At 41.8% G+C, this 15,228-nt stretch overlaps 1 protein-coding gene across 3 annotated transcripts in view; it reads right to left on the bottom strand.

Moving 5' to 3' along the window:
* The window catches only part of ATP2C1 (ATPase secretory pathway Ca2+ transporting 1), a 68,645-nt gene that overhangs the window by 39,598 nt on the left and 13,819 nt on the right, over positions 1-15,228 (bottom strand). For 2 of the 3 annotated variants that reach the window (XM_086614430.1, XM_086614429.1), the window contains exon 1: positions 10,750-10,992. The exons of the other annotated variant lie outside the window; for it this stretch is intronic. In XM_086614430.1, coding sequence (XP_086470556.1) covers positions 10,750-10,779 — 30 coding nt within the window. In that variant the 5' untranslated portion in view covers positions 10,780-10,992. Of the gene's footprint in view, positions 1-10,749; positions 10,993-15,228 lie in introns of those variants that run through there. 3 annotated transcript variants of the gene reach the window in all.

Below are 15,228 nucleotides of genomic sequence, written 5' to 3'. Positions count from 1 at the left end.
TCCAGTTTTATCTACCTTCTCCAGACTGAAAAAAAAAGATAGTGTTCAACAACATAATAAAAAGGTGTGTCACTGAATACAAAACAGATTGAAATTTACAAGCTTCCAATTTCCTGTATGATTAAACTATATGTGATGTATACTACACGGTTTAGAAAGCTCAGATCCTACTAAGCATGTTCTTGGCCAGTTCTGTACTGTTCAGAGCCAGGATGGCAGGTACAGAAGAGTAACAACAGACAGATAAACTACTGTAGACATCAGTGCATGGAGTAACAGAACACAATCCCTACTGTCTGGCGTCCTGAAAGTACACAGGGCTAGATATCAACTACATGTCAATGGGCATAGAGGCCTGAGTCTCTGTGTGTGCACATGGACTTTGGAAACTGTTCCCGCTAGGCAAAGCCTCTTGGCTGTGAAAGGTATCCTTGAAGGAAAAGACTCTACCCAGAATAGAAGCAATCGTCCTTCCTGTCAGCTCCGTCAGATATGAAGCACCTGTGCAAAGCGTTTTCCTACTCATTAGGACATGGTGGAAAGAGGTTTTAGAGACCCAGATCTTTAACCATCTTATTGTCCACCTTCAAACTGTCCATTTGAATAGGTCATTGGAATCACAGTCATGATGCTGAGCAGTGTCACTTTCTAGCAATGACCTTAAAATATCTATTTCACTAGATTTTTTCTGCCGTCTTTGCCTCCCCCATTTGTCTAGAAGGCAAGGTGCTCCTAGAACCTCAATACAAGTCCCAGTCACAGAACAATGACCATGTGATGACAAGACACAGCAAAAATCCAAGCACAAAAAAAGCATTAGGCATACTCAACAGTTAACATGAGCCCTAGACCAACTGCACATCCAGAAGCAAGTTCTGGATGCATAGCAGGATTCCAGAAGTGGAAGCAGGGTGGAGAAGAGCATGCAAAGAGCCCTTGGAACATTCTAGAACAAGCAAAACTCAACATGGTTGTGGCTATGATGCAACTTTCTCTATGAAATTCTGCCAGATCTTAACACGAATTAAATCTCCAGAGAAAATCACCAGTTATGCTAACAAAAGTAGCAGGTGAAAATAACTGATGTGGGGGATACAGATTTAATAAAATAAATAAAAATCAGCGCAACCAAGTTCACAAACTATAAATGCAGCCAAGCTACAAACTTACCTTGATTAAGTAAATTCCATTATTTAATGTCTTATTCTTGGTTTTTGAACTAATTTTTTAATGACGTGCAGAAAATTGGAAGTTATATTCAGGAAGGCTTCATCTATACAGACTGCACTGATATAGCTGTTTATACCTCATACGTGATTAAATCATGAAGACCGATTACTTCCCATATTCTCAACTAGAAATTTCTCTAGCAAGTCTCAGAACCCTGTAAATTTAGATATGAAAAACCCTCAAGTACTGTGACTGACTAATAAACCCCTATAACAGAAGGTTTGGTGGAGATGGGCAAGGGCAACGCATCCCTGAAGCTCAGGAAACAATGTAGGGTGTGACTAACCACAGCTGTTGCAAAGAGGCTAACTTTACCTCAATACAATGGGGACTGGAGGGTGGCCTTGGCTTTGGACAAACAACCGAGTCGGCTGAGTGAATCAACTGGTGGTGTAAACTTTTCTTCCCAATTCCATCAAAAGAATGCGAATGTGAGTTAGCCAGACCAGCATGGGGGTATGCATATGTGGCTCAGCCCAACACATGCACTAACAACTGAATTTCAAACGGCTTGAGCTGCTTTCAACCCACATATTCCTCTCCAGTGACTGGGGATGCCCAGCATCATGACGGTGAGCATATTAGAGACTGGTAATGGGAATCGCAGTGGTATTGCAACTGAACTGTGCATTGCAATTTCTGTATTTTTGGTAAGTGTAACTTGCAAAATGTACTGAAAACATAGCACAAATGTGTCATTTTGCTAAATCACAAATCCCACATAACATCAAACATCTTCACATACACACATTTGATATTAAACATCACACCCTCTAGATGTGGATTACCTAAAAGACCCTGGTCAGAGAGTATTATATTATTGTCGTGGGTTAGGCTGAGTCCGGCAACCAAACCCACGCAGCTCTCCCAGTCCAGTAAAATGGAGAGGAGAGAAAAATGTAATAAAAGAGCTGAGGATCGAGACAGGAACAGAGGAGCACCCAACAACCACGGTCCCGGGCAAAAGAGGCTTTTTCTTAATGCAAAACTATTTATTAACAGCTACCTACAAAAGAGAAAAGCACACAAAAACGGTTACTTGAGAGAATAACAAGAAAACAAGGCCAGGTCTTAACAACAACACCACTCCCCCCCCCTTTGCTTCTTCTTTCCGGCTCTACCTCCTCCCCCCAGCGGCGCAGGGGGGCAGGGAATGGGGGAGCGCAGGTCAGTTCATTCCAAGTTGTTACTGCCGCTTCTCTTAAAGGAAAAGGAGTCCTTACACCATTGTCCCTTGCTCCAGTGGATCCCCTACTCACGACGAAAGCGTGAATCCTACCCGCTGGGGGAGCAAATCCTTACCCCATCGGATTTTGCCCCAAGTGCGGGCTTTACCAGTCCTGGGCTTTTAAGGAGCCGCAGCCACTCGCTCTGGCGTGGGTCATCAATAAACTTTAAATGTGCTCCGGCGTGGGTCGTCATGTCGACCTTAAATGCGTCTCTGTACAGACTCTGAATGCGTAAAATGCGTAAAATGCATAAATGCGTCTCTACCTGTGCCCATGATTCACAATAGTCTCAGGCTTAGGCATCTCTTCCCGACGTGGGTCATCCACTGGTTGCGAGTGGGGCTCTGCTTGCTCCACCGAGGACTTGTTTGCAAAGGGGCTGCTGGCAAGGGGGACTCAGCCGCGGCACACGTTGTTCCGTTCCATCTTCACTGACCTCTTATCTGTGTGGCCGTTTCTCTGAGATTTCAGTCCTGCCTGGGTGAACTCGGCCCGGTGGGCGCCCCGGCAGCGGGGCTCTCCCCGAGTTCCCCAAGCGGCTCCGCCGCCGCCATCCTCGACGGAGCGGGCCCGGCCCGGCCGGGAGCCGGGGCCGTGCCCCCCTCCCGTCTCCTTGCTCCTGGGCACCGGCACACCTTTCCGGTTCCTTTGTCCGACGTAAATAGGGCAATTCGCAGAGGCGCCGATTGGCTCAAGCCCCGAGGGGGATGGGAGTCCGGTGTGATGGGCAGCTTCTGCCACCCGGACCTCCCCCCCCCACTTCAAACCATAACAATTATATAGAGTATATATTATGACAAATACCTTTATGGGAAATAATGCTGCTTTCTGAGAGCAACAAGTAAAGTGCCAACACTCATTCAACACAAACATCCATGACCAATTTGCAAAGAGAGTATTTTACTTGCCACTGCAAAGAGCTGTCCCTTCGCACCCCCAAAAGGTGGAAGTCTGCAGACTAATGAGCCACTTGTTTTCTACCAGGCACTGTTTGCTCAGAATCAGAAATACTTTTTGAAGGCTTTGAAGTTACTGTTTACTACCCTCATTTGAACAGACTCCTTTGGAAAAACGTGATGGTTTTTTACTCCTGGGGAAACAGCTGCAGCAGCCCTGTATGCTAATATTCAAAGAAATTTACTCCTATTCAAGAGTATTTTAGTTTAAACATTTTACCAGGAGTCCCCACATCAAAGGAAGCATACACAGAAAAATTCTGTCTCTAAAAAAGCCAGAAGGAAAGAGAAACACTAATTTGCATCAATGATTTCTCCTTGCACAGTAATTTCTAGCCTGGGAGGTCACATAGCTTCAGCTCCTTGCTATTCTGTGTTATTTCGTAAGACTTTACAGAAAAGAGTGATATCCAGCCTGGCACAGACACAACCCATTAACCAAAGAAATATAAATAGTCAAATTAGGAGAACAACCTGCAAAGCCGCCCTCTAAACCTGAAAAAAATGCCTTGTATTCAAGCATTATTTCAGCAGCGCTTAGGACTTCACTGTGGCCAGCAACCAGCCATAATGCAGAACTGTACTCCTTGGTACACAACACTTCTGCATTTCCGACCAACTAACAAACAGAAATCTAAACACTGGCATGAACCATTTTAAATCTTTGTTTGCTGAATCTTAAATGTTGCAAAATATTTAAGAAAGAGACCTATCTCCAACCCCATCTACTCCAGGTAGTGTAATAAAGATTAAGATGATCCATTTAACGTCCAACTTATTAACTCTACAGTTTCCTAAGAAGCTCCAGAACTATTTTCAAATACTAAAAATACTTAAGTACTAAAAATACCTTCTAAAAAAATCCACTTCTCTAAGAAACATGTCTCCACAACCTGAAAGACATCTTACTCTTTCAGGACGCAGCACCACATCTTCTTTAATTTAAAATATAAAATGGAAAGTAGGACATCTAGCTCAACTGAGGCTACTGGCACAACAGTAAAGCTGCATAGTTTTCTGTAATTGTAGTATATTCCATGTGGTTATCTTGCAAGCCCCTTGTGAATGACAACTGTCTGCTTTCTAGCTAGATAAAATATTCCACAAAAATAACAACACCTTAACCTGACTGCAGGGCTCTATATTGTAGGAGTACCAGCAACAAAAATTCAGACTCAACCCTCAACACCACCACCACCAACTTCCTTTAGCTCATTTATGTAGTACACAGTTGAAACTTAAGAATGCCAAACATTCAAACTTTGTATTTAATCGCTACAAAAGATTTACTATTTAGAGCATTTCTGTATACTCTGGAGGATGTACTATGATGAATTTAAAGCCTTGAGGTGGCATCAGAGTTACCAAGAATGCATTGACAAACACATCACACTAATCTGTATTTGGTTCGCCAAAATAGCCAGCTTCAATTCTTCCTGTTCAAAAAAAACTCCTTGAACACCGGAAAAGTCTGCTTGAACATTTCATACATTTGTCATCACTTATTAACCAGAAGAACAAAAAATACAGAATCCTAAGCACACAGCAAAGTGATCAAATCAATGCTAATGCCTTGACAAAAGTAAAGTTTACGCATAATAGCACTGGGTCAGTTCAGAAACTCATAACCCAACGAAGAGAGCACTGATGGCCATCTCACTTGACTCCAAACAGCATACAGGTCTGCTTAAATCCTGATTGACATGAAGCCTTTTAGAAGTCAAAGACTTTGTGTCTAAATATTAGTCATTTACCTTGCCAGAGAGTTGCTAACTTTCTAGAAAAAAAACATTTAAACTTAGAAATAAGATCATATGGCCCCTCTCCAATAGTTCACTTCTATCTCACAACACTGAAGTGCTGAGCTTCTCAAAATAAAGGACAACACTAATACAGGATTTTAGTACCCTGTGATATACTACTAATTAATCCGTGATGTGCAGACTTTAGTTGCCATATAATTGTATTAAGCAAAAACATCAATAGAAATATTTGATCAGTATTTATTTTTTTTAAATAATGAATGAAGTTCCAAGACCCAATCATTGATTATATCCTCAACAGCTATGCAGTTACTTCATAATGTGACAAAATAAAATTCTAATTAAAAAAATCCTGAACTTACTGTGTACAACAGTTCCCAGGACTGAGCTAGTGACAGTGACAATTTAAATGCAAACATAACTCACTACATAATTACTCTACTTACGGAAATAAGCCTCCTTATAATTAGTATCAAGAAAGCAGCAACACTGTATTCACCAAGCTTTTTTTTGTGAATTATGTATGCAGAAAAAAGTCTGCAGAAAATTTATTACTTAAAAAAAATATTTTAAAAGCCTTTGTAAAAGATTCCATAGGCTGCATCTGCTAACCCATTATCCATTTTATCCCTTCTTATTGTTTAGAGTAGAATGTTTACAAAACAAATAACCAGAAACAGATGCTTGTCCCAAATTTATACCTTGATTATTTTATTTTATCTTCCTTCTCTGCGTTGTAACTTTATCACTCTTCTAGCTTCTACAAACCACACTGTAAATGCCAATTTTATCACCCATTGTCAATTAGGCATCACCTGAACTCTTTCACCAATTCAAAAGCAGGTCTCAACTAAAATCCACTTACTAACTTATTCCACTCTTTAAAAATTCCACTGTCATCTATGGGTGTATTTATATTGAACTGAAGCTATGACTACATAAAGCAGCGAGTCAAGCTAATGGTCTGCTTATGCTAAAAGAAGGTCTCACTGCTTTGTCCCTCACTGTTTTCGACATTAACTGGATGCTTCATTAGCCCATTCAATTTACTAATCCAACAGAAAGCGGTCCAACAGGGGGCAAGGGGAAAGAAGGGCTGGGCTAACCTTCTGCCAAGCTAGCAAGCCAGACAAACTCAACAATCATGAGAGCCAACACAACATGTACAGCAGGAACACAGCTGACAGTAGGATTTCTTTCAGCAGTAATGAGACCATTTCATTCAGTCCTATAGATGAGCAGTCCAAGATCACCACACGCTTGTCAAACTTAACCAAAAAAGCAAGTGAAAACATTTCTCTTTTGTTAAGTTAGCTACCCTGAGAATTGTCTGCATTTTCCTTACACCGTTGTTCTTCCTGACTCATTAAGAAGAGATTATGCCACAGACTCCCCACGTAAAAGAGTAACAAAGCTAGCAAAATAATAAACATGCATTCCATAATGTCTGAACTCAAGCAGATTCCATGTTAAACCACTTCTAGATTATTATAGATTAACATTTCTGATTTATCTACATGAAAAAAAAAGGGAGGAAAGGAAAGACTAAACAATCATACGCTCCATCAGCCAAACAACAGATTAAAGGATGACACTGAGTGTTCAATTAAAAAGGAAATGTATGTTTCTAATGCAAGACAAGTGCTATGCTAACGTAGCAGTTAAGTTATCAAAGCACTGTTAAATATAGGAAGGTATTTAATAGAACTGGTCTTCAGTGAAGACTCTCCACTTTTTAAAAAAATAATTAATAATAATCTCTTTTCTCACCTTATCCTCTAAGTTAAAGATATATGACTTTTTGGCCAACGTAAGTGTAAAGTACTAGGTTCTCATCTTCTGCATGCTGCAGACAGTAAGAAACAGTCAGCAATGAATACTAAAATTCTCACTTCACCTATTAGTTTATTAAGAAATCACATACATGTCAGAAGTAATGTGAACCGTTGTGATTAACACCAAATCCGTTTCAGAATTTCTAACATTTTCCATCACAAATTCATTCTGATTATTTTGGATTAAGTTCATTAAACAACTGATGATGCCACTCTGGAACAATTTAAATTGTTTTCAAGTCACTGCTGCCACAGGCATCGTTCCCCCACTGTTTTCAGTTGCATGTACACACACTCCACCTGTTCATCAGTACTTACAGCTGCCTAATCCATGATGAGCTAGTTCAGAGTGCTAACTCACTGCTGCCAAAACCCAAAATCTATTCACTCATCTTCAACCTGTTAGTTTAGCAACTAAGCCCACTTTCACCATTTAAGAAAAACACTCATGAAACTCATTAGGAAATCCAAATGCACTTCAAGCACACAATAAACAAAATGATTCATTTGTCATCGCAGGATTATGTGAAGAACTAGAGCATCTTTTTCAAAGGAAAAAAATTCTTGACTTGTATCTCACTATTCATCCAATTTTCAAAGCTACCCTGAAGTTACTACTGACAGACTATAGGCTGAAATTTTTGAAGATTAACTGAAATTAACAAGGACTCAAAACAATGAAGATTAAGGAGGATTTCAGAATCACCACACGATGTTCTTATTACTTACAGTCAGTCTGGTCCGAGTTTTTGTACCAACCTTCTACACGATTTTGGGAAGGTCTTTTTGGTTTACAGGTGGGAAAATGTTACTCTGACCTCTTCTGTTAGGCACTTAATGATTTGAAAACAAATGCTATAGAAGGCCTTGGTAACAAAAACAGTACTCCGACTTAACAATTTGTATTTGTAATCATAGTCTGACCTCAGAACAGAGAAGCTCAAAGTTGATGTAACTTAAACTGTATTCTTTATTTTTCTACTAAAAGGCAGTCTTCTACAAGACAATCTTCAGTAGAAGAAAGAACCTGTCACAATCTAGGAGATGGTGATAAAAGAAAGAAAAAAAAAGTTTCAGACTACAATTATATAAAATTACTTTAAAAGTCCCAAAGGCCTCAATGGAGAGATCCAAAAATTACAAAGCCTAGTTTGCACTCAGAGTTATGTTTCTTCTAAACAGCTGCAAGTTCTCTTGACTGCCTACAGTTTAAGAAAAAGCTCCACTTATAGAAGGAAGTCACAAAATTCTATCTTTCCAAACAAATACTATGACAAACTAAACTATGACTTAGTTTCTTTAAGTCATAGCTTTACTGAGCTAAGCAGAAGCCTTCCTACGATGGGAAATTCTCTTTTCTCCATTATCATGAGACACATGAATTTTTGCAGAACTTTAATCATCCCAACATGAGACAGGAAACACAAAGTCTTGGGACAAAATTATTAACTAGCTTAGAGTAAACATATACTACTGCTTATGAAAACTGAATTAACACAAGAAAACATCAGTTTTTCTAAACCATCTTATCACTTCCCAATCTTGAATATTCATCCAAATACGGAGGGGGGGGGGGGGGGGGGAGGGGGGGGTGGAATCTGCCATCTCTTGTTCAACATCTAAACTAAAGAGGCCTTTCAAACACAAATTTGCAAAACAAAAGTTTAAAGATATTCTAACTGTAATCTTTGTTCTATAAGATTACAAATTCAATTGTTTCCTGGAGAAAATACATTCAGGATCCTCTCAAGAGCACTGCTAGTGTCTAGCTGCCTCAAAACGTCAAATGGCTAGAAAAAGAAGAGCTCAGAAATATCAAAGAACACTAAAAAAGACAGTAGCCAGTTATAAATATATGTGCCTGTCTGGAGACTGAACCGGGTGGGGGGGAAGTGGAGAGGAAGTAATCCAAATGTTAAGAGAATCAACTCAGTCTTTCAGTCTTTTTATTCATACTAAAGTTTAGCTTTCCTCCTACCCCCAAAAGCCTACTCCATTTTGAAAGCCCTCAAACCACAGTATTGATTTCTGCCTTTGAAATACACAGCTGATCATCCTTTGTTTTTCCCCTAGATAAAGCTTTTAAAATATGTTACTTCTACCATACAAATAATACTATTTTTTAAACACAATTTATTTATTTCATAAGAAACTTAAGAAATGCCTTCTTTCTGCTACCAGCATTTAGAAGAGTTAGAATGGGCCATACTATCATACGCAACTTGATTATAAACTACATTTAAGATACACTATTTATTTAGTAATAGAACTAAAAGTCACTAAAAGTCTTCCTACCATTTTGGTTTAGGCACACAAACCTCACACAGCTACTTCCCCCATCTGCCAAGTGTATTTCTGTTCAGTGGTATTACACCCGCTTTGCTTCCCCCACCCCCACTGCTGCCCATTCAAAAATCTTTCATTTGCAATGCAGTGTCTGAAATGCAAAGGCACTGACACTACTCCTATCAGCTATCTAGCCTCCCAAAGTGAGGATGAATCTTCCAGAGATGCTCCTCCACACTCCAAAATTCCTTCTACCTGACCAGTCAGGTGCTGTTTATTACCAATACTCAGTTGGAAGACATGATCAATAGAATTAAGAAAATTCTAACGTTATTTTAAAGTCAGAAGAGTTCTGAAATGTCAGATTATAACCACTCACATAGTTTTAAATATAGGTTGGAATTCACAATTACTACAACTTCCCAGTCATCGAAGACAACCGTATTTCAAAACAAAACAATATCCAACCATGGAAAATAATTTAGTTAGTCTACACCAGAAACTCAATCCAGTTCTTCATTCAAGTCAAACTACTAAAAAAACATCTCTCTCTTCATAATGGGGCAGGAGGAAAAGAAGCTCCTATGTCTCACATAACAACCTATAGCATAGGAAATCCAGTAGCCACCTAAAAAAAAAATGAAATCCACCTAATATCTTCAAAGAATACTGATAACACTGGGGGGGAACAACAGTTTTTTTCTTATATATATAGTAATAGAAATACATTTCAAAGATTTTTCAACACTCAGAGTCAAATAGAAAGGAATAAATAAATAAATATTGGTGAAGCTCACAGTCACTATCACCAACGCAAAGGGGCTTTCAAGGTTCCCAGAGCATAAACTGAAGCCCTACATGGAAAAACTGAAATGACTCCCTGGCTTAAGTCATTTCCAGACTAGACAGGAAGGAGAAAACATAATAGTGCAACTGCTTTCAGTACATACAGTTTTCAACTGTATACCAGATCTTTCAAGTGGTAGAACTCAGAGCTTCAGTGCCACTTTTTAATTAAATAGTGTCCAAGAGACCAAAATTAAGTCATTTTTAAGAACACAGAACATGCACAAAAATATTTCAACACAAAGTGCAACTAATGTCTCTCAATTTCATCTTGAAAGGTAAAATTTAACAAAATCATATAATCTAAGCAAATACCAAGCAACTAACAATCAGCAGCCCCTAACTAAATATCTAAATAAAAGAGATTTCTATTCCAAACACAGAGTACTAAAACACTCAATAGATGTTTTGAGTATCTGTCAAGGCAGAATAAAATCCGTCTGATTAGTTAATCAAGCAGCAGTGCAAATAATAATAAAAAAAAACACCACACACGACGGTCCTACAATTCATAAAGCTACAAAACACAGACAGAAATTTCTACCACGAGATTAACACACGAGAGCAAACCCTGCAAACCCCTGGAACGGTAAAACATACACACCCGCCAGCAGGAGTTGTCACCAAATTGCATGCAAAAATCCTCTTAGCTCCAATGAAGTCAGTGACTCTGATGAGACCTTTACCTTCATTTTCCATCGAAATTGTACTTGAGTCGATAGTTACAAAAGTCTTTCGCAACAGCAGCACTGGAGCGGGAGCTGAAAGGTGAAGAGAGAGATGCCCCAAGATCCCAGGCAATCACACTGCTCCCTCTGCCCCCACCTGCAGCAACATCTGCAAGAGAAACCAGCGCTAAAAGAAGGGGGGGGGGGGGGGGAATAATAAAACCCTAACTGCCGAACCCTATAGATCTCCACCACCTTCCCATGCACGCCAGCGCGGAGCAGGCACACGCACGCAGGGAGCCCGCAGAGCCGCGAGAGGCCACCGAGGATTAGGATTAGTTGCCCAGCAGCCACAGCAACACCGAGCAGCGCCGCCGCTTCCCCCTCGCCACCGGCGCCGTCAACAGCCCCGTCCCGCCCGGGGAGGGGCTCCGCCCGGCACCTAAAAATAAACCCTCACCCCAAGTAACCCCCCTCGTCCTCGCCCTGCCCGCGCCCCGTCTCCTCAGCGCCCGGCGGAAGGGGAGCCGGCGGAGCGAAGGAAAGCGGCGGCGGCGGCTCCCCGCAGCTCCCCCCACCCCGCAGCCCCCGCCGCGGCTCCCGCAGCCGCCCCGGCCCCGCCCGCTCACCCTGTGGCGCAGGCCGCCGCGGCGAGCGGAGCGGCGGCGGGGGAAGACAGGCGCAAGGGGCAGGCCCCTCACCGCCGCCTCGTCGCGCCTCTCACCTCCGCGGCTCGGGGCAGCAGCGGCGGCAGCGCGGCCGCATCCCCGCTCCGCTCACTTCCGCGGGCGGCGGGGGAGGGGAGAGGCGGCGGACGGGGCGGGGCGCGGCGGCGGAAGGGCGGGCCGATTCCCCGCTCCTCGCCGACAGCGGGCGGCTGCTGGGGTGGCGCTTATGTCCCCTCGATCCGGCGCGGGACGGGCGGGCGGACGAAGCGGGTTTCGGCCACAGGCACGGGGACGCTTTCCAGGCTGCGGGGCACCGCTAGTCAGGAAAATAAACGCGTTTAAACGCCCCAGCCGCTGCTGGGAGTTCTGGAGGTGCCCCCGCTGCCCGCCTCCGCGGCGAGGTCTCCTCACGTCCCCGCCCGGGCCGGGAAAGCAGCATGTTACCAGGAGGAAGATGGAGCCGTGAGCGGCGTTAAGCGGCTTAAAGAGTCACCGGCGCGCGCGGCCGGAGCGCGAGGAGCACCGCCGCCGCCGCCGCTCGCGCGCTGCGCGAGACACCCCCGCCGCCGAGCGGCCCGGCCCTCGCGCCGCGCGCCTCTGCGCCGGGCCCGGCAGCGGGGCCGTGCCCGGGAAGCAGCCCCGGGACGCCCGGTCGCGCCGGAGCCCTTCTCTGCGGCCCCTCCGCGCCGCGTGCCTCCCAAGCGGTACCGGTGTGAAAACCGGTGTCACGCGCGGGCAGTAGCCGCTGTCCTTAGCGATACAGCGCACCCGGGCTAAATCGTCAGTTTCAAATCACCAAATTATCATGCTCTTTCAAACGTTAAGGAAAAAAAAAAATCAAGACTTAATAAAAAAAAAATCTTAAACGCTTCAGGTGACTACTTTTAGAACCTGTTTTTAGCTACCAATCATGTAATCACCAGCCCTTACCACTAGTTAAGTACTGGGAGGAAAAAAAAAAAATGCTTTACCAAGTCATTATGTTTACCTAGATGCCAAAGGAATATTACTTGAAACTACTGTTCCAATGCTGAGCTCCAAGGTTGGGGAAGTTTTTAAATAAAAGTAATTTCCACTGAGATAATAAGTTTTATATTTAAGGTACGATGTGCAGCACTAGTATGAATAAAATGCCTTTTGACTTTCAAGGTCAAAAAAAAAAAATCTAATGGAGACATGCTAATTGTAGGCTTTACACCCCGTTTCTAAAGGAGCATGACAACATGGTCCGAGAAATACAATTGCATTGACATCTCATGATTAATGGCCTGTCACCTTGGCTTTGTTTTTCTTCAGCAGCAGAAGAAACCAAAATCAGTCTTTGTCAGTTCGTAAGAAGCATTTAACAGAACTAAGTTTTAAACGTTTTAATTAATTCTCCCAACCCATAATAGCATGCCTCTTGAATTCCTTAGATAAACAAGGTGAAGTTAAAGAGCACACCTTCCTCTTTTGAAGCTCTTGAAGGTTAATCTGTTTGAGTGCTAAAATAATATAAATTTCTCAATATATTGTGAGAAGTGTAGAAGAGTTACAAGTGCTGAGCTAAAATACAGGCCCTAAAGATTTGCATTCAGGAAAATAAGGTGACAACAAGCAGATTAATTGTTCGAGAATACCTAAGGCATCATTTTCAGACCTGTCCTGTATAGTTGCCATGTTACTTGAATACCTCCATGGTGACTCCATGAAGTATCCCACTACAAGCACTGTGATTGTAGCAATGATTCTTCTCCAAGATATAAACAATTTAACAGAAGCAGTAAGGCAAGCAAAGAATCACCTTGACCTACTTCTGACACTAGTTATGACACCTCAATTTCAACACAAAACTGATGTACAACTTATTTGGAAATACATTTAGTTACTTTGTTAAAACAGGTAGCTCTTGCTTTCAGTATCAGATGTTAGCACTAAATACAAAAAAAACCCACACCCTTACATAAATATTTTCATGAAGGAAAGGAAGAAACAAAACCAAAGCCTGTAGGTCCTAATACTGTTTACATCCAGAACATATTTGCACTTCTTCACACTATGCTGTGAAAAGTTTTGGGGAGAAGCTTGGAAGGGAGTTCTTGAACGTCACTGAGCTTGTTCACAACTGGAGCTACTGAGATCTAGGAATCTATGACAAAGCCTGCCTACTAAGAAACATCCTGTGTTCATGCATCTTAGAGAAGTCAAAAGCAAGCTCTCATGCATAGTGAGAACTTAAAAAGCTTCGTCTCTGTGCTTAATCTTTTCCACATTAGGATATATCTGCCAATCATACATGCCTGTGATGCTGCAAGGCAGCTGGGAAGCACCTCTTCTGCATTATACGAGGACTATACCCATCCTTGAAAATTATATTATTGTTTCTTATATTATTGTTTCTGCCATACTCTACACCTACAAACAGTAGCTGTTTAGTAAACAATGCTCAAAGTGTTTTATCTCCATCTGCTGCTAAATATTGTTTCTTAAAAAAATCTTGACCTTAATATTAGCTTGATACACAAGAATTAGGACAGCCTTAATATCTTCAAAAAGCCTCATAAAAGTGTATGGCATTATTTGGCAAGCCAAAGCAACATTATTAGAATGATTGTAGAGATAAAGTCTGAAATAAAGAGAAGCTTTGCTTATAATAACCAGTTGTACTCACAAATTACAATATTTGTTTTACATTTTTTTAATCTCATAGGAAGTCTTGCAATGCTCCTCTGAATAGCCAACGAGCAAACATGTCTAGCCACAACAGAATAATTCCACTGAAAATGCATATACAAATTAGAAGAACATACATAAATTCAAGTAGGAAAGGCCAAATAATCCCTAAACTTCAGTTTGAATCTCTTTAAAAAAAAAATATTACTGGAAAGGATATGAAATACTGATAGGTTTTAGGGGGGTAATGACTGAACACCCTAGTGGCTGTTAGATCCCCAGTTTTTTCTTCCTAGTTCTCAGACCTGAAAATACTTCCTAAAAACAAGTGAACCTGCTGATAATGAACCTGCATTTAGGAGAGCAGGGCTTCATGAGCATTCAATGCCAACTTCAGCAACCCCCAGCCCCAGGCATTCTCTTTCTTTTGGTGTGTTATCAGGTTTAAATGCCACACAGCACCACCCTAGTGTTCTGCATCAACAAAAAAGAGTTCCTGTCGTCCTATCACACCACCACCACTCCACCCCTGCCCTTTTCCCCATGGAAATCTCATAATTTACCTCCTGTTGAAGCCCAAGTCAGTCCTTGCCTTCTGCAAGTGCCTGTCAGCAGCCGGAAGCCACTAGATCATCTCAGAACTACAACCTCAAACTGACCAACACCAAAGCTTATGTGGGAACTGATTCATGTCTGGAATAACCCAGCAGATGAGTAAATACAGACTTCTGCAACTAAATCAAAAGTTGTTATTCTGGCATAGCCAAGAGGTTGGAACAGGTATAGGGAGCATAAATAGGTACTGCAGCTTTCAGTACTTTCTGTACTCCCCTAGACCTTCAGGGCTGAAAACTAGTGATTTAATAAAATGGTTTAGTTGGTTGGGTGGGTTTTGTTTGTTTGCTTTAGTAGACAGCTGTAAAAAAAGCATAGTTACTTCTGTATGAATCTAAAAGGCAACATTTTAGTTGCTTTTCTACTTCAGAAGAATTAAGGGCCTCTGGAAGGCTTGGAAAAATGAAAGGTAATAAATACATGACATTTCAGATAGTACCATCAATTAGTTGGAAGGAAAGAAGGGAGAATTCAGTCTAA

Source organism: Tauraco erythrolophus, chromosome 7, assembly GCF_009769465.1.
Source record: "Tauraco erythrolophus isolate bTauEry1 chromosome 7, bTauEry1.pri, whole genome shotgun sequence".
NCBI classification, from domain to species: Eukaryota; Metazoa; Chordata; class Aves; order Musophagiformes; family Musophagidae; genus Tauraco; species Tauraco erythrolophus.
The sequence above is the reverse complement of the archived record's forward strand: the minus strand, read 5'-3'. Positions and strand labels throughout refer to the sequence as shown.